This window comes from Malus domestica, chromosome 16 (genome assembly GCF_042453785.1).
Source record: "Malus domestica chromosome 16, GDT2T_hap1".
Taxonomy (NCBI): domain Eukaryota; kingdom Viridiplantae; phylum Streptophyta; class Magnoliopsida; order Rosales; family Rosaceae; genus Malus; species Malus domestica.
In genome coordinates this window covers 8,743,776-8,766,758 of record NC_091676.1, presented here as the reverse complement: position 1 = coordinate 8,766,758, position 22,983 = coordinate 8,743,776, and the positions used below count along the sequence as shown (strand labels likewise).

General features: G+C 36.5%; 1 protein-coding gene across 2 annotated transcripts; it reads left to right on the top strand.

Annotated features, from left to right (window-relative positions):
- Positions 1 to 18,108: 18,108 nt before the first annotated feature.
- On the top strand, positions 18,109 to 22,947 carry LOC103403371 (protein LAZY 1-like). Of its 2 annotated transcripts, none has more exons than XM_029095358.2 (5): positions 18,109 to 18,242; positions 18,438 to 18,504; positions 20,098 to 20,867; positions 21,957 to 22,227; positions 22,782 to 22,947. In XM_029095358.2, the coding sequence occupies exons 1-5, from the start codon at positions 18,237 to 18,239 to the stop codon at positions 22,799 to 22,801; spliced, it is 1,134 nt and encodes a 377-aa protein (XP_028951191.2). In that variant the 5' UTR covers positions 18,109 to 18,236; the 3' UTR covers positions 22,802 to 22,947. The 2 variants fall into 2 exon arrangements, with proteins under 2 accessions (XP_028951191.2, XP_028951189.2); XM_029095356.2 differs by having other exon boundaries at positions 21,957 to 22,236.
- The last annotated feature ends 36 nt before the right edge of the window (positions 22,948 to 22,983 follow it).

Sequence of the window (22,983 nt, the reverse complement as noted above, 5' to 3'; positions counted from 1 at the left end):
TAACTTTTTTTTATCAAAAAGAGACAATTGGAACTATGAGATGTGAGGATCAAATTTGATGATACCAAAAATTACCCAAGATAAGTACAGTCCTTGTGACATTATTTTTTTGAACAAATGATATAGTATTTACATTAAAAGGGTGAGGGAGTAAGTTAAGTATCACAATATGTTAGTAATAATGGATTCAAATTCGTCTTTGGCGAGAATCGAACTGAAGACCTCTCACTTATCATATTTTTTTAGAGGTGGCAAATCAATATACGGCCCAAAGCTGGCAATAATAGGATGCTGGGTATGATGACAAGTTAGCACGATTGTATTGGTGAGTTGGCAATGCTAATCAGTACAAATAGGAATTAGTTGGGATTGTTGGTTGTTAGAGGGTGGCTTAGGGAGAAAGCTAACTAATCAGTATATAAGGAAAGATTGTAAGAAGAAAATGGGTTGTATGGGTTGTTGTAAATGTTGTTACAGTAATATCATTCACTGTACACTGAGTGGAAGCAGAGTATGGGGTTGTATCATTGGTATCAGCCAGTGCCGTCGATCCTCCTCGATCTTTCTCATGTATGACTTGCCTGGGTTCTAAAAGAACAATGGAGTCGCGCGTTTCCAAGCTTGAATCTTTGTTTGAAGATTTTCGGAAAGAATTCAACGAATCGCGTCTGGAATCCCGACCCGCAACTGAGTTGATCATGCAGCAATTGCAATCTTTATCAACAAAAGGGAGTGGGGCGATTGAGGAATCCTTTAAAGCAACCTCTTCAATGGTTTCAATGGGCGAACTGCGTAGTCAATTATCCCAAATGGGAGAATTTCACAGCAGCTTTATGTCAGGAGTTCGGACAATCAGAATTTGAAGATTTAGCCGAGAGTTTGGTCAAATTGAGACAATCTGGGACATTGCGGGACTACATTCTTGAATTTAGGCATTTGGCAAATCGCACATTAGATATCAATCCTTCCTTGCTGAAATCTTGCTTCATTGGCGGTTTCAAAGCAGAATTGCGCCACGATGTTAAAATCTTGAAGCCCATAACTGTTCTTAAAGCCACTGCCTATGCACAACAGATTGATGCCAAGCTAGCAGATTTAAAGGTTAAGCCTTGTACTCGTTCTTCTGGTAATTCTTCATTTCGTGCACATTTATAGAATGTGGGTAATGTGCCTATAGGGGATAACAAGATTAAAACCAAGGTTGTTAGGAGATTAACCCCTGAGGAAGTTGAATATTGTAGGAAAAATGGGTTGTGTTTTCATTGTAAGGAAAAATATTCCAGAGGGCATTCTTGTAAGAAGAAACAATTATTACTCATTGATGTTCACCTGCGTGTGACACTGATAGTTCTAAGAATGAGAACTTAGATCTCGAAATAACATCTTGTGCTCTTTTTGGTACTCCTGCACCTAAATCCATCAAGACTATGAAAGTGTTGGGTTGCATAAAAAATTGCCTTGTAGTAATCCTCATTGATTCTGGTAGCTCCCACAACTTCATTGATTCATCCTTCGTGAAAAAAATTTAAAGGGCATCTGGACACATCTCACTATTTTAGTGTTAAGATTGTTGATGGTGGAAAAATGAACATAATTGGGTCATTAGGAGCAGTTTCTCTGAAAATTCAAGATTATCACTGTGTAACTGACTTGTATGTTATGGCTATTAGTGGTTGTGACATTGTTTTGGGTATTCAACGATTACGAAAGCTGGGACCAATTCTTTGGGATTTTGACAAAATGTATATGAAGTTCAAGAAGGGTAATTCCACTTATTGTCTTTCTAGCCCTGAAACTCCTGATTAGCACATTCAAGGTATCTCTGTTTTTCAAATGGAGAAACTTTTGCAACACGAGTCTTCTATTGGAGCTTTTCTGTTTCAACTCCAAATTGAAGATATTGTGCAGCATTATATTGTGCAGCATTAAGACTCACTTATTGATCAACAGTCTCAGGAATTGCACCAGCTCTTGCAGGAATTTGAGGTGGTTTTCTTAACTCTAACCACTTTTCCTCCTCATAGGTCCCATGATCATCAAATACCCTTATTAGAAGGTAGTAAGCCACCAAGTATGAGGTTTTACAGGTATGGACCCTTACAGAAGACAGAAATTGAGAAATATGTACAGGAATTGTTAAACACTGGGTTTATCTGAGTGAGCAATAGTCCATATTCGTCCCCAGCTATCTTAGTCAAGAAGAATGAGGGAACATGGCGAATATGTATGGACTATAGGGGGAATTAACTTGATTACAATAAAAGATAAGTTCCCTATTCCCTTAATTGATGAGTTACTTGATGAATTGTTTGAGGCTTGGTTCTTTTCCAAGTTAGACATACGATCTGGTTATCACCATATCAGAATGCATCCAAATGACATTGAGAAAACGGCCTTCCGAACACACGATAGGCATTATGAGTTTTTAGTTATGCCTTTTGGCTTAACCAATGCTCCAACAACATTTCAATGTCTCATAATGAGATTTTCAGGCCCTATCTTCAAAGGTTTATTCTGGTTTTCTTCGATGATATTCTTGTTTATAGCAGTTCTTGGGAATCCCACTTGACTCATCTTTGAGTGGTTTTTCAGTTGTTAAAATAACACACCTTATTTGTGAAAAAAAATCCAAGTGTGCTTTTGGACAATCTATAGTGGAATATCTTGGTCACATTGTCTCTAAGGATGGGGTTGCAGCTGATCCGTGTAAATTGGAAGCCATTGCAAATTGGCCCGTACTTACATCAGTGAAGACACTTCGAGGATTTTTAGGATTGACAGGGTATTATAGGAAGTTTATTCCTGCTTTTGGAAAGATCATCAGTCCTCTAACATTTTTAACTAAGAAAGATCATTTCCATTGGACTCCAGAGGCAACCACTGCATTTAATTAGTTCAAAACAGCTATGCTTTCTTCACAGGTATTGGCACTTCTTGATTTTACATAATCATTTATTATTGAGAGTGATGCATCTGGATTTGGGATTGGTGCTGTGTTACAACAGAATGGGAGACCTATTGCCTTTACCAGTAAAGCTCTTAGTCTACGAAATCAATCGCTATCTGCATATGAGAGGGAGATAATGGCAATTATTCATGCAGTGAAGAAATGGCAATATTACTTGATTGGGAGACACTTTATAATCAGAACTGATCATCACAGCCTTAAATTTTTCTTGCAAAATCGAGCTCACACTACATTTCAACAAAAATGGGTCTCAAAGTTTTTTATTATGAGATTTAGTATAAACAGGGTTGTGATAATCAAGTAGCTGATGCCCTTTCAAGATTACCTGTTGATATTCAAGCTCAGAATTGTGATATGGAATTGGTTTCTATTTCCTACCCTTATCTCAGTTGGATGGATGACTTGAGGAGGGATCTTAAGCAAGATACTTGGATTATGACAAAAATCCAAGAAGTATTACAGATCACTGATTCAACCGTGCTCAGTAACTTGAAGTACAAGGTAGACAATGGGTTTTTGAGATACAAAAGCAGAATAATATTGGGTCATACTAGTGCTTGGAGACACAAGATCTTTGCAAAACATCATTGTAGTGTTATTGCTGGCCATGCTGGGTTCCTTAAAACCTATAAAAGATTATCTCGATCCTTTTATTGGGTTGGCATGAAAAATGACATCAAGGAGTTGGTAGCTAATTGTACAACTTGTCAGCAACAAAAATATGAGACATTGGCTCTTGCAGGATTACTCCAACCATTGCCTATCCCTTCTCGGGTATGGACGGACATTTCTATGGTTTCATCTAGGGCTGGGCAAACGGGTCCTGGACCCGCGGGTAATACGGGTACGGGGCGGGTACGGGCCGGTTCTTAGTTTTGTAAAAATAGATCGGGGCGGGGCGGGCCGGGTAATTGAAGTTTTAGGGGCGGGCCGGTTCCAAAATTATAGGATCCGCGGGTACCCGGACCGGCCCGTTTGTGTTAGATTGGACGGACGAGATTTAATATCATCTCTCCATCCAATCTCAACCGTCAGTTCAAGTTTTCAACTTTCAATTCAACCCTAGCAAACCTTCCCCGAGTCCCGACTCCCGAGTTCCAGAAGCATCCATCCTCAGCCTCAGCAGCCTCAGACCAGTCTCTCGGATTCTCAGACTCCATCTCCCTGAGTCCCTCTCGGATTCTCAAACGCCGTCGTTCAGCAGCTCGAGGCCAAGCTAGGGTTGGACCTCTCCCACAAGGCCGCCTTCATTCGCGACCAGATCAACTTCCTCCTCCGCCCCTTCGCCCAACTGCCGCAACCCCCCAAAGACCATTTTGCCCTACATTACAACCTCAACCCCCACCACCACAACCACCCTCACAACCTCCCCCAAACCACCATCCTCAATTCCTCCCTCAACAATTCCCTACCCATTTTGCCCTCCACCCCCACCACCACGCCCCCGAACCCCACAACTTCCACCGGCCCCGCCGCCGCATCAGCAACTACGCCCTCAGACTCAGCAACTACGCCCTCAGCCTCAGTCACAGCCTCAGCCTCCGCCTCCGCCTGTGAAGACCGAGGCTTTCCCCCAAAATGCCCCCACAGCCGCCCCGGAAACGCCCAAAGAGAGGTTCGGATTTCATGTTTCAAATTTTGAAATTAAAAAATATGTGGATTTTAGGCTCCCGCTTTTCTTTCCTGTACATTTCGAAGGTTGCATGTTTATGAAATTCAATTGGTTCCCATGTTTCCAGAGTTTCCAATCAGCAACATTTCGTCAAGCGTCCGTTTAAAATTTTTGAAATTTCTACTTTTTCCTGTTTGCTTCTACCAAATTTCGCTAATTTGCATATCTTAATTGCTATTTCTCACTAATCGTGTTCTCTTTTGGGTAAATAGAGCCTACTGTGTAATTTTTTCTAACAAATTAGGGAACAAACATATGGAAATTGGCCGTCAAACCCTTCTTAGTATTGTGATAGGAAAGTTTTAACCTTTTTAGTGGACGAATTGTCATTCGGATAAAAGTCGGACTCAAAAATGCTGTTGTTTGTCTCTTTGCATAAAACATGAAATAGGAACCAGCAGGGGGTCAATTAGGAAGACTCTCACTCTAATTATATAGTAATACTGTAAGAGTCTCAATCCTCAATTATTGAAATAGCTGGCTTAATGGTCGTGCTAATTAAACGAGTTCGCTTGTCAGTTTGGTTGGCCGTTAATATTTTTGCATAAATTTGGAGGTTTCGTGGGTTGAAGTTTCTTCCTGTTAACAGGGTTTGGTAATATTTTAAACTCAAATGAATGAACTTTAAATTTCAATGAGGATAATATGATGTTGGACTTCAAACTGCAATCTGTGCAGTTTTTTCAAACTGCAATATGTGAAATCTGTTCTGTGTAAAAACTGCAATCTGTGCAGTTTTTTCAAACTGCAATTTGTGTGCAGCAAACATTTTTAAACAGGAAAAAAAAAATGGACCCGTGTACCCGGACCGAACCGGCCCGTTTCAACCGGGCCGGGTAAGGTCCGGTTCCTATTTTCAGAATTTTAATACCCGGCCCGGCCCGCCCCGTCTCCTTTAATTCCGGGTCCGGTCCGGTCCCTTCAAAAATGGGCCCGGCCCGGCCCGTGCCCAGCCCTAGTTTCATCATTAGGTTACCACCTTGCAAAGGTAAATATGTTATTGGGTGGTTGTAGACAGACTATCAAAGTATGCTCACTTCCTTGCCCTTTCCTATTCTTATACTACGACTTCGGTGACCAATCTATTTGTTGAGCATATCTTTAAACTTCATGGCATGCCTACTTCGATAGTATCAGATCGGGACCCAATCTTTATGAGTAAATTTTGGAAGGAGTTTTTTTACCCCTGCAAGGTTCATTTATGTGTTTTAGCTTTAGGTTACCATCCTTAGATAGATGGTCAAACCGAGGTGGTTAACAGGTGTTTGGAAACATATTTGAGGTGTTTTTGTAGCCTACAACCCAAGAAGTGGTCTACTTGGTTACCTTGGGCAGAGTACAGTTATAACATTGTTTTCCACACATCAACAAAGCTTAGTCCTTATGAAGTGGTTTATGGACAACCACCACTTGAGATTCCAGTGTATGAGGCGAGTACTACAAAGCTTGATATGGTTAATCGCTGCTTGCAAGAGTGAAACATGATCTTATCTCTGTTAAAGGCAAACTTACTGTCTGCTCAAAATCGGATAACTGTTCAAGCTGACAAGCACATAACTAAGAGGGTCTTTCAAGTAAGTGATTTAACGTATTTGAGGTTGGTCTTGTATCAACATTTAGCTTTTGTTTCACATCTATTTCACAAGCTCCAGCCTAGATTCTATGGGCCATTTGATATGTTGGCTAAGATAAGACCGGTTGCTTATAGATTCAAATTACCAGAGAATTCAAAATTACTCCCAGTTTTTCATGTTTCTTGCCTCAAGAAGCATCTGGGGACCTAACATTCAGCCTACAGTCCAGTTACCAACCATCACAGATCCAGGAATACTACAAGACGTTCCAATAGCAATTTTGGAGAGGAGGTTAATAAAAAATGAGCTACTGCAACAACTAAAGTCTTGGTCCAATGGCAAAATCATGCTCCAGAAGAGACAACTTAGGAGAACTACTCTGAATTAAAGTCTAGGTTTCCTATGGTGTCCCAATTATGATGTATTGATTCTTTGTTTGCATTGTATTCGTTTTGTTTTAAGTCTTGTGTTACAAGCCTTATTTTGATGAAGGGGGTATTGATAGGATGCTGGGTATGAGGACAAGTCAACACGATTGTATTGTTGGGTTGGCAGTGCTGATTAGGACAAACAGGAATTAGTTGGGATTGTTGGTTGTTATGGGGTTGTTAGAGGGTGAATTAGGGAGAAAGCTAACTAGTCACTGTATAAGGAAAGACTGTTAGAAGAAAATGGGTTGTTGTAAATGTTGTTACAGTAATAAGAAATACATCATTCACTGTACAATAGAAGCAGAGTGTAGGGTTGTATCAGGCGGACTCTTAAATACAAATAGGTCTCGCATATAATGATAAAACTCATCTCTAATAGTGGTTTTTAACAATAATAAAAGTTAGTTTTGTGTGTTTAAATCATACTAATGATATTATCAAAATAGTCCTTGCTAGAAGTCCTATTCCATTTAACATAGAAAAAAACGCAAACAATAGTGAAGTAAGCTTTTGGAGAAAATGGGCTTTGTAGATACACTTTTTGCCCAACCCAACTCTGCTTATGTTATGTCAAGTCGGGTAACATAATAATACGTACTCAAGCTCAAGAAGATGCTTTTAAATTTTTTTTTTATATTTTTTTATTATTATTATTATTTTAACAAACAATATTATCTAAATTAAAAGGAGAGGAGGTGAGTTTAGCTTCACAATGGACTAGCAATAATATGGTTCGAAGTCACCTTTGGGGAGAATCAAATTTAAAACCTCTCATTTACAAGTAAAGATGAATACAACTAGATCGTAATATTAAATAATTCTGTTAAATTTTTTTAAACTCTTGATATCAAATACAAGGATGAGCGGTTATGCATTTATAGGTTGCCTGATGTCTAGGATCGTTCCGCATATTCTCTAATAGGAGCGATTTATGTGCTCCTTCTTTCTAACTATTGGATGGAAGAGGCCAAAAGAAAATAAAGAGAGAAAAATGCATGAAATAGAAAAGAAAGTATAAAAATCACTCGTGGTGATCACTGATGTATAAGTTATAACAAATGGCCTGATTAGTAGTTATCCTTTCTTTTTGCATAATAAAAGTTGATAAAATAAGTATGAACATGTCGGCTCTACAATCCTGCAATTTGGATTATAATATGCACTTGCAACTCAATCTGTCTATTATCTATTATATATAAAGCTAATAGAAAAGTGAATAGTGATTTTGATGTCACAAAGTTTGAATAAAAATATGTAGACAAAAATACTTCTAAAACAAAATTTTTTTAAAGGCATCCCAAAATAATGCATCAAATCAGGTAGGGGTATTTTCGTCATTTTAACAGTATTTTTTAATAATTAATTCCGTTGTGGTTTTTTTTAATGTCTCACAACAAGTTAACAATAATGTTATTCAATTTCTCCATTTTTAAACACGTTCAAAACATCTTAAGAATCGTGTAATGCCGGTTATAAAAAAAATATTTCGCACGCGGATAATAATGTGATTAAATTAGTTGTCAAATGATTGTTTTTATTTTATTTTTAACAAACGATATTATCTACACAAAGGGGGAGATGGGTGGGCTTAACGTTACAATGGGCTAGTAATAATATGATTCAATCAGTTGTTTATTAAATATTATTTTCTCTATTTTTAAGCATGTTCAAAACATCTTAAGAGGCGTGCCGGTTATAAAAAATGTCTTTCGCATGCGGATAATAATGTGATTAAATTAGTTGTCAAATGAATTTTTTTTTTAACAAACGATATTATCTACACTATGGGAGGGGGTGGTTTTAACCTCACAATGGGCTATCAATAATATGATTCTATCAATTGTTTATTAAATATTATTTCTCTATTCTTAATGTAAATTCTATAGAGATTGATTTAATTATGTGAATTCAGCTGCTTTAATTGGTTTATGAGGGGTTTCTTCTAGCATGATCTAAGATTATTAATTTACTTCAAATATTTGACTTTTCTTTTATCAATTTACGCATATAAATACATTTAAAACGTGTAAGTCAGACGTAGCATGCCGTGATTCAAAAAATGTCTTCTCATGCATGTGCATGAAGGCTAGTATAATATAACAATAATAAGATGATGAGGGTTGTAAATTAATCACCCTCCATCTGTATCCACAGCAGGAGGAAGCAGGTTAACTATTAGGTCAAAAGTTAATGTCATTTCAGGTGCTGTGACTTTAATTTTGTTAATTTTATTTCTCTAGTCTATTGGCATTACTAATTTTGATCAGCTGTTCAATTTCCGTCGACTGGTAAAACTTAAGTAATGGAACATTTGACCAAAATTAGTAACAGAAGTAAACTCTGCGAGTAAAATTGAAAAAATTGTAATCACTACAAAGAAACCACATATACCATTTGCGACTTTTGACCTAATAATTAAGGTCTAGCTAGTAGAGGAGAACAGAAAGAGCTGTAGGTATTAGGACAAGTAACGCCTGCCCTTCACAACACAATGTGTGTTGCGATCACACACACATTTGGAAAATGGGATTGTTTTTGGTTGGCGCTATGAAAGGATAATCGAGTGAAAAAGGCGATCAAGTGGGGATGGGGAGCTTACCTTGAATACACATTTGTGTTCCCCTCATGATATCTGCAGAAAATTTCTCTACCAATTCGTATTCCAGTTTGCTGTTGGTTTCTTTAAAGGAGGAGTTCACTTGGGTCCCTTTTTGCTCGGACAATACCATCTTTCCCTAAACATGGATCCGGAAACCTTCATTTTCTTTCCATTCGTTGGCTGGATGGATTGTGAGTTGTCTATGACCAGTCAAAGAAGATACAGTGAGAATTAGACATCTGATAAAGTCCTCAAACTCTTGGTTTAGTTCATTGTAAGCATTGAACTATTGCAGTAATTTATCAAAAAATTTAGAATGAATTGGATCATAGCATATATAAGAGATTCATGGTCGTTGGATCTTTAGTCAATGATCAAAGGACTAAGGATTTAATGACTATAGATCCTGACCGGTCCATACTAGACAAATTTGTAATTTTAAAACAAAATGCCCCATTCTTGTATCATTAACTTAAGGTTCGGATGTTCGCCAAGAACCATGTTGTGCAATGATAACGAATGAAAGTTATGAGTGAAGAAAATAAATCAATAAGTTAAAGAGGTTTAAAACAAGATAAGTTCTTATGTAAGATAGGCCGCATGAATCCTTCTTTCACAAATGTGGGACCACGATTAAAGTCTTCTGGTTTAGGATTTAAGGCCCAATTTGTGTAAATGTTGCCACATAGCCAACTTGCCTGCCTGTTGCACCTTGGAATTTTCCTTGAGCAGGCCCTGTGTAAGCTATAACTTATGTAGTTAGTATGTTAATGAGTAATGATTCTAGTAAGTATGGCCTAATTAAGAAAACATGCAAATAAGAGGTGTACTTTTGTGAACAAATGATATTATCTATACTAAAGAGAGGGGGATAGGCTTTAGACTCATAATAGGCTAGCAATAATGTGGTTCAAATTCGTTTTTGGTGAGAATCGAACCTAAAACTTTTCATTTACAAATGAAGAAAAATACTACTGGATTGTAGTACTAAGTGACATAGACATAATAGGTGTATTTTTTTACACCCCATAAGATAACCGTACGTTGGTGGGTTTATGTATACTACTCAGATATCACTGTGAGAATTATTATCATAAACAGCAAGTTCAGGTAGCCATCATGATCAAGTGGACAAATCCATGATCATGTCTCCTGCTATTCACAAAATATAATCAATTAGTGCAGAATCTCAACATGTAAGATTGAAGTAAAACACAGGGAGACTGCCAATCTAAACAGTCGTACAACTATTTCCAGGAAAAAAAAGGGGACAATTATTTATGATCGATATTTCCACACCTCTTTAAGTATAAACATTTTCAATCAATTTGAATATTTCTTGGAATTTTACATACAACTAACTGAAATTACAAAAATAAGATGCTAAGAAAAATGATTTATTTGTGGCATGAACAAAAAAATCAATAAAAAAGAACATCAATGGCTACTTTGATAATCATTTTAGTTATATACCCTTCTATGATTCTATCTTTTTTATTTCCCATAGACTTTCCCTTCATTGCTAAAAAGATTAAAATTAAAAAAGGAAAAGAAATGGTGATTGAACGGAGGGAGCTACCCTTTCCTTAAAGATCTTTTCCCCATCTTTGCTATTTACCTTTGCCTAGAGATTAGACATGTGTCTGATATCAAGAGCAATTGCCAGAGACCACAGATAAAGACGCAATGAAAAGATGACAGATCTAGACGAAGTTTACGGTTACATCCATCATCTGCACAGAAACTATTTCTTGTACAGTGACAACTCAAGACTGCTTAGGGAAATAATGGTACTTTAAGTAATAAGCTCTAATCATCAGAGCATGTTTCCTCTCAGTTCCCATCAAGGGATCCATACAACGGTTAGAGTTCGGCCATAACCTTAATTTGTCTCTAAGCTTACATACCCTTTCGCTTTTAGACTATCTCTAATCAAAAGGTCTAAAGGGTCAGAGGGTCAAAAATAATCCGAAAACCATCTTTAACCTAGGATCAGGCCAAAAGGTTCATGGACCCCATTGGACAAAAAAAGGTCAATCAGCTGGTCCAACCCAACCAGCCCCTGGCCGGGCCACATGCTGACATCATGATTATGTCATTTTTTTGGTCAAAATTTTTAAAAATATATTTAATTATAGGCCCAAAAGGTTATTAGTTCAATGTTGAAGTGTTCCTTTTATAAGCATGATTGCTTGCCAAAATCTCTCCCACGGCCGACGGGACAAATGATAAGTGTAGAGATTGACTAGTACCACCAGTGCCATTTTTTTACATCACCACATCAACTGCGCATGCACGTGCACTTTGACCATCCATCGAGTTGGTCTCCAATATTCTCCATTATAGTAATAAGTAATTGGTTCAATGTGAAGTGATTAATATTAATTTATGAGGATTGAGTGGGCCATGCATTAACAATTGATTAAACAAGAAAAATATTAGTTTTGGATAACATAGGCAATGATATAATAATATCTGATTAAGTTATTGTAGTTTTTAAATTTAAGTTGTTGTAGTTTTTAAATTTACATAATAAATTATGTTTGCTCCTATGATCTTCGGTTGGAGACAGTTTTTTGTAACATGGTTAAAACGAGCCCTATGACCATTTGGCCCTCGGTTGGAGATGGTAAGAAATATAGTCATGCATTGTTAATTAAAATATTAATTTCTTTGAGAACCAGAAGGCTAAAACGAGCCATCTAGCCCTCTTTGGGTAAGAGATGGTCTTATCTCCTCCTTCCTATACGCATAATGATAGTTGTAAGTACATGACATGAATGGTTAACAATGGGAGAGGAGAGGACAGCTTGGCAAGATGCGCCATGCATTGGCTGCTACGGCCCCAATGACATAAAATCCCCCTTTTAAAATATCATTTGACCTCTATACTAGCCAAGACAAATGAAATAAGAAGACCTTTACTCAATATTTTTTAAATTGACACAAATCAAAACCATGTACGTCGTTTGAACGCAAACGCCTTCTTCACCTAGACTTCATATCTTCGAATTCAAAGCTTTTTCGGTGTTCAAGTTCGGTCAGCCACTCTTCATCCCACTTGGTTGTTTCACGGAATTCCAATCATATCAGTATTTTTTCTCATCTTGGGGTTACTGGGATTTTTAAGATTTTTGTACTAATTGATTGATTTGGATTGCCAAAAAAAAAAAAATTATAAATTGGCAATTATAAGTAAACCTATGATCAATTTTTGGAAGCTTCTATTTAATGACTCCATCGTTATAAATTTTAACTCCGCCGTCGGCGGCAATATTACCATCTCATGTTTGGCAAAAACAGTTTTTGAATATTCAAGTTCATGATAAAGGACCTGATGCATGCATGAAGTTTTGTTTTTTGATTCTACGTTACGCAAAGATGGTGAAAAATGAATGCCATTGCACGCTGCAACTATCAAACAGAAATCATGACAGGAATTGAAGGGAGATGTGGAATCAAGACCTGCAACCGATCCCATTAAGGGTTGGTTTGGTATTGATGTGCTTTGAAAAAACAAAAAACTATTTATGCTGTGCTGTGAGAATAAGCAACTGTAAAATAAAGCAGTTGAGTGTTTGATAAATTTTTTTGTAAAAGTGCTTTTGGAAAGGAAAAAAAAAGCAGTATTATAGTGTTTGGTAAACTTTTATGTAAAACTAGCGGCGACCGTGTGAAATGACAAAAAATGGTATAATACTAGATGTGTCATTAATTTAATTTTCTTAACAATTAAATGTGAATTAATAAATATACTTTATTTTTAAAAGAAAAATATTTATAAACTTTATCTTAAACATATAATCTAACGTTTAACAAGAAATCATAATCCAACATTCAACCTATAATCCAACATTTATAATATCTATTTACTATACAACTATTACTCTTTATCTTTTCTTTTATTATGGAATCATAATTTTTTATTCTATTTTATTCTCTAAGGTTCGGTTCTCCTCTTTTACAAAACGTGTATTTTCTTTCTTCTTCCGCCGTCCACTCCCTCTCTCATCCTTCTCTCTCTGTCTCTCTCTCTGCCATATCCTAAGGAAGGCTGGGTCGCCGACAAATTCCACTTCCTTATCGAAGACCACCACCGCAGCAACACCAATCGAAATCCCTCGAACACAATCCCTACTCTCTCGATGGAGATTTGGGAGAAGTTGTGGGAGAGTTCCCTCCGTGTTAAAGGCTTCTTCGTCAACATTATTGCCCACAAAGCTTCATATCTTCTAATTCAAAGCTTCTCCGGTGTTCAAGTTCGGTCAGCCACTCTTCATCCCACTTGGTTGTTTCACAGAATTCCAATCATATCAGTATTTTTCTCATCTTGGGTTTATTGGGATTTTTAAGATTTTGTTACTGATTGATTGACTTGGATTGCCAAATTTTTTTATAAATTGGCAATTATAAGTAAACCGATGATCAATTTTTGGAAGCTTCTATTTTATGACTCCATCGTTATAAATTTCTAACTCCGCCATTGGCAGTAAGATTACCATGTCATGTTTGGCAAAAACAGTTTCTGAATATTTAAGGTCATGATAAAGGACCTGATGCATGCATGAAGTTTTGTTTTTTGATTCTACGTTACGCCAGAAAGATGGTGAAAAATGAATGCCATTGCATTCGCTGCAACTATCAAACAGAAAACATGACAGGAATTGAAGGGAGATGTGGAATCAAGACCTGCAACCGATCCCATCAAAGCTTATATCCTCCAGAGTCCAAACATGGTAGAACACTATGTCCTAGTTTGGTACATACATAGATAAGCAGTAGGATTGGATTAGTTTAAACTTGGAATATATTGACTGCAAACAGAATAAAAAAGAAGAAAAAAGAAGAAGAAAGAAATCTTTTTCAAAAGATGTTCAATCTTATAATTAAAGCTAATTAAGTATGAAGATAATTATTAAAAAGCGGTCATATATACTTTTATCATTGTTTATCAGCTAAAGCTCTTTTAGTTGAAGTATTTCACGAGAAAATTTTGAGTTTGATTGTTGATTCGTCAAGTGATATTATTAATTCATGTGTCATAAATTTGGGTGCATTATTTAAAATATATACAAATTTTATAATATAAGTGAATTAATATTATTATATATAGTAATATGATTGTCGCACCGAAAATTTATGCCTATTCCACCTGCATGTGATTGACCGACCAAAGAGTAGAGAATTCTATTGTGTTCCCATGAATAGAAAATAGGAAATTAGAGTCTAATCCTTGAATAAGATCAACTTTTGATTAATAATTGAATTTAGTCATTTGATCCGGTTTACATGTCATCCTATATATTCCACGTCATATTTATCCATTTTACATTGATTTTATGGTTTTCTTTCTTCGAATTATATCCTTGTGAACAATAATTGATTTTATGAGAAATGTTGCAAAATTTATTACTCATTTGAAATCCAAATATTTGCATTCCTTTAATTTATTACTCATTTGAGACAAATGTTTCAGAATTTGATATAAGATGGTGATCATCTCTCTCTCCCCCTCTCGCTCTCGATATCCATCCCTCCTTCCCTCAAAAAATTCTATTAATCTGAATGGAACTTTCCATTTGGTGATTGTTATACCTAAATATATGAAGCCTTTCTTCCATTTGGTTTTTCATTTCACAACAATAGTGATCTCAACAAGGAGTCTTTTTTTCATATAGCTACATTATACGTTTGAGAACTATACATGTACATAAATTTTGGTACATATATTTTGGTACACATGATTTAGTACATAAATTTCGGTACACATGTTTCAGTACTATATTTCAGTACATTTATATACTTCGGTTTGGTGCACATATTTCGGTACACATACTTCGGTACAATCATTTTGTAATTATTTGGTATATACTCATTACTTTGCAACTTGCATAATGATAGGCCATGTATTTTGCATTTTTTTTCCTCAACGTTTCACTAGTATTTTTTTTGTTATGGTTTTCCATTCAATTGCATTTATTAATAGAGGAAGGGCTGGTTTGGTATTGCTGTGCTTTGAAAAAAAACTGTTTCTGCCGTGCTGTGAGAATAAGTAGCTGTGAAATAAAGCAGCACAGTATTTGGTAAACTTTTTTGTAAAAGTGCTTTTGAAAAAAAAAAAACAGTATTATAGTATTTGATAAACTTTTATGTAAAACAGATATGAAAAAATGCTGGTTTTTCAAAGCTGAGTTTTGCAGCTTTGTGTTTTTGGTTTTTTTTTTCACCCAAAATTATGAAAAAAAACTGAAGCTGAATGTTTACCAAACATAAAAAAACTCCCAACTTTTTTTTTAACCATTTTTTTTCAGAATCACCTCAGTACCAAACCAGGGCGAAGTCAAGGATAAGGGTAAAAAGTCTAGATCAAATCAATAAATCAAAATTTTTAGTTTGACAAAAAAAGAATCAAATATTTAATATGGGCATTTTGGGAATGAAAAAAAAACGTATTTAAGTATCTAATAACAATTCATTATGAATTAAATATAAATGCTGGTGTGGATATCTAGTCAAAGGACTATAATTAATATTTGATCTTACATTGGGTTTTAAATATTGAATTCCAATCTTATCGAAGGATTAATATTCAACTAATTGTCGAATTTTATGTTTGGCTTGGGATCGGACAAAATATTTTCTGCAGTCCCTACTGTTCAAGCTAGGGAACTCCTAACAACATACCTAGCTAGTAAAATAACAAAATAGTAGAAAATAATTGAATGAAAATTGCCTTGTCATCCTCTGCAGGAAGATGTGCACGAACATGTTAATGCAGGAAGCCCCATAGTAACATGGTACACACCTGATACTGATATGGGCAATTTCTTCAAAACAGGACGTGCACAATTGCATCACAAACGCGATATTTAGAAATCGAAGCAAATCCAAGAGAAAAGCTTCCAGAAGAAAGTCCAAGTACGTGGTTAGACAAGATGAACATGCTTGCCGATGTTAAGAGACCATTTAGCTCAAAATAAGTGGAAGTTGATTTTCACATCTTTTTTAATGTTTCACACATTTCTTTACTTTTAACTATTGGACTGAATAAATCAAACAGAATTATACGAACAAGACTAAACAAGAATATATATGAAGAGAAAAAAAGTATCTTCATAAGAGTGTCTACTAATCACGTGAGTAAACTAACATACAAAATTTTGGTTCTCCATATATATACACATGAGTGTCTGGAGTCTTGTATTACTATACATAAAGATATATTCACCACAAATTGATACTAAGAAATATAAACCCTACAATTTTCACTCATAAAAAATAAGGAAAACTAATGAAAATGACTTAAAAACTTTGAGTTTTAATGATAAGGACAAAATAAAGGGTAAAGTGAATAGTACCATGATTGACTTTTTAGTGTAAAAATATGGTTTTTCGTTAAAATGAACAGTACCGGGTGCTTTTCGTTAAAATTCCCTAAAAAATAGGGTAAAGTTCACTTTAACGAAAAACCACATTTTTACACTAAAAAGTCAATCCTGGTACTATTCACTTTACCCTTTATTTTATCCTTATCATTAAAACTTAAAGTTTCAAGTCGTTTTCATTAGTTTTCTTAAAAATAATTTTATTTTAAAACTTAAATCTTTCTCTCCAACCCAGATTCTCCAGCCTCTCCGTACGCCACTCCCATGGCCGCGAGCACTGGCGAAAGACACCCACGTCGACATCGACCTCCACGAACCCCTCACCACACCATTCATTACAGAGATAGAGGTCAAGGATTATGGCGAGCTCAGCGCAGGTGGTGGATCAGCCGTCGAGCAAAACGGGTCCTGTGGCTCCCACCGTTGTGGACGTCGATTTGGGTAATCGGAGCTACCCCATTTACATCAGATTTCGAGAAAACAAGAAAAACCCATGAATCGAAAAGCTTAAAGAGTCAAAGAAATGGGAAATTCTGCAGAAGGACGACTGACCTCTTTGACTTCAGTGGAACACTCCGAAAGGTCGGGAGAACGATCTCTTCAGGCAGGCCGATTCACCCATCTTAGTGTTCTTGCTTTCTCTGGTAAAATCCCTCTACTTGGGGTCGTTTAATATATGGCTAGAAATTTGAATTGTGAATTGGGAATCAAGAAAGGCGGCTTATTGTGTCCATTCCATGTTTGGTTTTACAGTTTTTACCCAAAAATGTGCAGAAAAAGGGAGCTTTTTAGAGAGGAGGGACTGCGGGTTTTTTGTTTGCCTTTAATGTTTGGGTTTTTAGTTTCTTGTTGATTTTCTTGGATGGAGATTTCTCTTTCTATTTTTTTAGATAAATTATATTTATCAAAATCAAAGAATGCCGAATTCGGCCGGAGAAGAAGGCGGTGGGGAAATTGGTTGTGGTTCTGGCGGTGAGGGAAGGAAAAAAGGGTGGGGGAGGAGACGGATGGAGTGGGAAGAAGAGTGGGGCTGGGAGTTGGTAGGGGGTGGGCCCCACAGTGTTAAATAAAAAATTAAATTATTGTATTTTTAAAAAAAATTATTTTTTGAGTTTATTATTTTTTTAGGGCTTATGTGGCATATTTGTGACATCGTCAGCACAAAAGTTTTCTGATTTGCTACATCACCACTTATCAGTTAAGTTAATGGATTGATTTAAGATTGTATCATTTTGAAATAAAATGATAATAAATGTACGAGATTAAAATATTTTAAAGATATTGTATGAGATTATAATTGAACACAAATCTAAAAGGGTAAAATGTAATTTACCAAAAATATAATATATATATATATATATATATAAACCCTCCAACCAATCTCACATTATGTACCCATGTGCGTGACTGGATTTGGGGTCCGGGACCCAGTTGACCCATTGGCCACTTGATTTCCCACTTTCTCTACAGAGGCTGGAGGCTTTCGGTTATGCATTTGACACCTTGTTCATAAATAAGCATAAAGACTGACCAACCAGTAATGAAAAGAAGCTACAGTTTCAGCCTCTCCTAGCAAAGTTCAAGTCATCTAAAAGAAAGGTTACAAGATGAAGGTAAGAAAAGAAAAACCCTAGTATTCTCCTGTTCTTATAGGAAAGTGGCTAAAGTAATGGAAATACATTGTTCCATCTGCTAGAATGATCATTTTGTTTCAACATTTTGTCCATATGCCATTGTTATTTGATTCTGTAAAATTCTCTCTTCAACAATTGTGATGTATAAACTGATTTTGCCTGCTAATGTTGCAGTTACTAGGTTGGATGCATCGCATGTTTCGGCAGAATAGCAACGATCCATTTAAAGTTTCCGTCGTCGGTAAGTCGCTCTATGCCTTGGACTGCACATTCTTGTAACACGAGAAATTCACTCCCAAAAATGCAATTAATGGGAAGGGGTGTGCTATCCACACATCTCTTTTTACTTCTCACACACTCCTTGTTAATTTCTGTCCGTTAATCTTCTTCAATTCATCCGATCCGACAGCCGAAAACCAAAAATGTGTGGGAGAAGTAAAAAGAGGTGTGTGGATATCACACCCCTAATGTGAAATATATTGCAGAAATATACCAACTATTTATATGATCAAATATAACAAATTAAATGTATAATCACTATCAGACTTATGAAAATTAAATTAGGAAAAATGGAATAAGAATATTTGGCTTGTGAACCAAAGAGAGGCGCGTTGTTGCTGTCCTAAAGCCGTAGATGCCTCCCTACGTGCAAGTTATAGCGGTGCCTATAACTCCAATATACAACCCAAAGCCTCAGAGGATGTTTGATCCGTTATGCATGCCAACGGCATATGAGATTGCCAAGTAGTGATCAATTGCTCAAGAATTATAAAGTAGGAATGTAAATTGACTAACAGAGATGTGAGAAGTGAAGGAGACAGAATAGTTTTTAACATATTTCGTTTTCTGTATGAGATTTCTTATTTAAAGAATTTCTCATACTTTTCTAGAAAAGGATTATGACTCTTCAAATAAAACACAACTCTTAAGTATTAAAAATAAATAAAATAATAATAAGTTTTGAATCTTTAAAATAAAATGTAATTAAAATAATTAAAAGTAAACAATAGTTAAAACTTAATTAGTCCGCCTAAGAACATAGAATTAGTCGGAGAGACCTTCCCTTTGTGTGAGGGTTAATCTCACCGATCTGTGTGAGTGGTTCCCAATCGAGTCCAATTCTGGTGCTGCCGATCCTAGCTCCGGCTGGGATCGGTGGGTTTTCTTTTGTTTCTTTCTCCCTCTCTTTCTCCTCTTCCATCCATTGTTTTCTTCCCTGGTTTTATTGGCTGATCTGCCTTCTTCTCTCCCCTTTGCTGTCTCTCATCCATATTCATCCAATTACCAGGCTTCAATCACCCTTTACCGCGATTTGTTGCGATGTTTCGAGTTGGTGTGCTTTGATCTGATGCTTGCATTGGGTCGGGTGTTCCTTGCACCCCCACCTTCTCTTTGTTGTTTGCCCTTGTTGGCAGTGTTGCTCGTGGACTGCCATGAGCTTCTTTCACTTGGCTGCAGGTTCTCTGGTGTCTGTAGTTGGGCTAGGAGTGAAGCTTGGAATTGGCTGCTGGTATCGGTGAGGCGAGGCTTTGTTTGGGAAGTGAATTTGGCTAGATTGACATGCGCGACTGCTGTTTTGGTGGTTGCAGCGGCGGTTATGGCGGAAGATGCAGCAGCTCCGGTTGTTTTTGTGTTTTGGTCTCAACTTTGGTTGGGCCTCTGTTGTTTGTTTGTGTTTTTTGTTTTTGGGCATCTGTGTTGTAATGTTTGTTGTTAGTCATGCATGTTACCTTTGCTCCAAAAAGATCACATAAAAAAACCAAAAAAAGTTAATGTTCATCCAAGTTCCTTACAATGCGTTTTGTGTCAGAACATTCTTGTGGTTGTCTTTCAGGGCAGCCGTCGCTCGACGATCAACAATACTATCCGAAGTCAAACTGGGGCACGAAACCCTTCAAGCAAGCCCCGAAAGATCAGCACCTTCGAAAATCTTTCAACGGTCTAGATGCAGCTAGGGCAGAAGAAGAATACTATGAAGAGGAATCATCTGCTGAGGCATCGGTGCTCTTCCATGGCTTTCTTGCAATCGGCACCCTTGGAAGCTCGGACCAAGTGAACACTGAACCATCAACCCCAATGCTTGGAATCTCCGTGGAGAACATAACCGAAAAAGAAACTGAGGCCACGGAGAACGAGTTGAATCTCATCAATGATGAATTGGAGAAAGAGCTAGTGGCTGTTCCGGCGAAGGATGATATTTGTAATGATTCATCTGGAAGAAACAGCTATGTCAGCAATGGAAGAAGTAGCCAAGGAAGCACCATTACGCTAAGCGGGAAGGCACTGGAAGGCGCAGCGAACAAGGGGAATAATGGAACGGCAGTGTGCCCGCTCCAGGGATATCTTTTCGGGTCGGCATATGAGTTGTCTGAAACAACAATAGTGGCAAAGAAGGAACACAGGACATCTCTTGGTGAGCTGTTCCAGAGGACTAAATTGGCTGAGGAGATCTCCGGAGCAGAATTGATCAAAGAGGAGAAGCGAGCGGATAAGTCCGCCATGCACTTAATAAAAAAGATGCTCAAGAAAAAAATGCTTCACGCTTCTTCTCGTGGCTCCGGCAGAGCTGCTGATCATGCTTCAGCAGAAACAAAACTCAATAAGGTAACTCTAACGAAAAATATGGAAAAACTTTGCTTCTTACAGCACTGGCGGAGTAATGATTTTATGTGAGGAGGGGCCTCACAATTGTTAAAAAAAATAGGTAGTACTTACAAGATAGTATAATACATACTTGGAGTTGTGAGCTAATTAAATTTTTTTGAGGTGCTAAATGCGTTTTTCATGTTGAAATTAATCTTCCAATATCAAGTTAATATAGAGTAGTAAATCAAAATTTAAGAGGATTAAGAGAAATTAACCTTCCAATATCAAGTCAATAAAAATGCTAGGGAGACCTACTTTTTAGACCATATTTTGGAGACCAATGTGGTGGTTATTGATTTAATTTCCTTTAATGATTTAAAGAAATAATCTAACTATTAACCGCTATATAATCATGTGATCCCAAAATATGGCTCAAGTAAATAGTCTCTCTAACACCACCCCAAGTCAAGATAGAATAAATTGGGAATTTTCGAACCAAAAATGTGAAGAATGGATCGGAAATTTGGAGAACAAAATATGTCAAATTTTAAAAACTAAGTAAAAGTTACAAAGAACAGAGAGATTTACAAACCTTAATATTGTTGTGGGCTGGGAATTTAGAGGACAAAATATTTGAAATTTCAAGAAGGGGAGGAAGAAAAGCTCAAAGTTTATTATTCTTAGGTTGGCAATTTAAAAGAATATTATTTTGATAAAACTAAATTAGACTTTAGATTTTATATTTTAAGAGTTATTGATTTGTTTATAAATAAGATGCTTAGTTTTAGGATGAGTGTTGTTGGGATTGAAAAGAAAAAGAGACATCTTGTTTTATTTATTGGTGAACAGAATTAGAAATTTTGTGTATACTAAAAAAAGTATAATATTAAGTTTACCAAAAAAAAACAAAAGAAAAAAAAAAGGAAATATAATACATGTGATACTAAATATTTTGAAAAAGTGAGGGTAGGCCTAGACCAATGCTCTCCGCCCGTCTTACAGTTTTTATATGATTGCATCAAACATTTTACGTGCATTCCAAGCTTCTCGCATCGAAAAAGTAATTTGAACTGAAATGGGGTATATGTATATCAAATTTGTGTGTAGATCCTTCACATGTTCCGTAGAAAAGTTCACCCTGAAACCTCGGCGGCTGAGCGAAAACCCGGTAAGTACAAAGGGAACCAAAGCAAGAAGAAACCAAGCAGTGAGGGGACTTACAACAATGGAGGTCAGGATGAAGACATCTTGTTATATCCTCAACAAGGATTTTCTTCAATGCAGAGCATGTGGCACTACAAGAGCCAATCAAACCCGCTCCAATTTGTGCTTAGCGGCATGGATTCAAATGAGAACAGGGAGCACTGGATCAAAACAGGTGCAGACTGTAAGTCCATTATGCACTAACTCATTTCAAATACAATGTAGAGTACCAATCAACCCCTTTTGTTTGATCTTGGTCTTTCCTCAACAATGACTACATGCAAAGCACTTAAAAATGAATACTTAATAGCATAGCCTCTGACTACTATTACTGTTAACAAGAAACACTTAAGGAATCAAATTATAGAAAATAACGCCTCACATATCAAGTGTTAATGTCGGGTACAATAACAGTTGGGTAAGTGTCTTTGTTTGAAACTGTGCTTTATCTGAGAAGAGCCCTAAAATTATGGAGAAAAACTCCTTACCTCAACAAATAATGTCAGGTAAAATAATATTCAGGTTGTGTCCAATATTTTTTTCTTTTCAAAACAGTGTTTAAGGTGTTTGACTAAGAAACATGGGTTTTCTTCTCAAAAAAAATAAGAAACATGGGTTTGAGATGCTTATAAGTAAAGAGCCTAAAACAAATCGAGTATTAATTATATGAATCTTGAATCAGTTTAGTTGAGGATTATATCTGATTCAGCTATGTTATGTTTATTGTAGACCTAGTCCTGGAGCTGTGAAAGGATAAGAGATTCAAGTTGGGTTTTTCGAATTGTGACTGCTTGATTAGTAAGAAGTGATTTCTACAGATTGATGAGTGTTTGTAAGAGTGAGATCCTACTTGTTTGTATCAAAGAACATGTTATCTACCCCTTTGATTGCATGCGGTGTCGTTTTGTAATTTCCCGCCAACACGTTGCCT

Excerpts from the sequence above, each read along its gene's own strand:
- LOC103403371 (XM_029095356.2), top strand. Across the intron at positions 20,868-21,956 it reads CAGAAACAAAACTCAATAAG|ATCCTTCACATGTTCCGTAG; the intron begins GTAACTCTAACG and ends ATTTGTGTGTAG. Across the intron at positions 22,237-22,781 it reads GATCAAAACAGGTGCAGACT|ACCTAGTCCTGGAGCTGTGA; the intron begins GTAAGTCCATTA and ends TGTTTATTGTAG.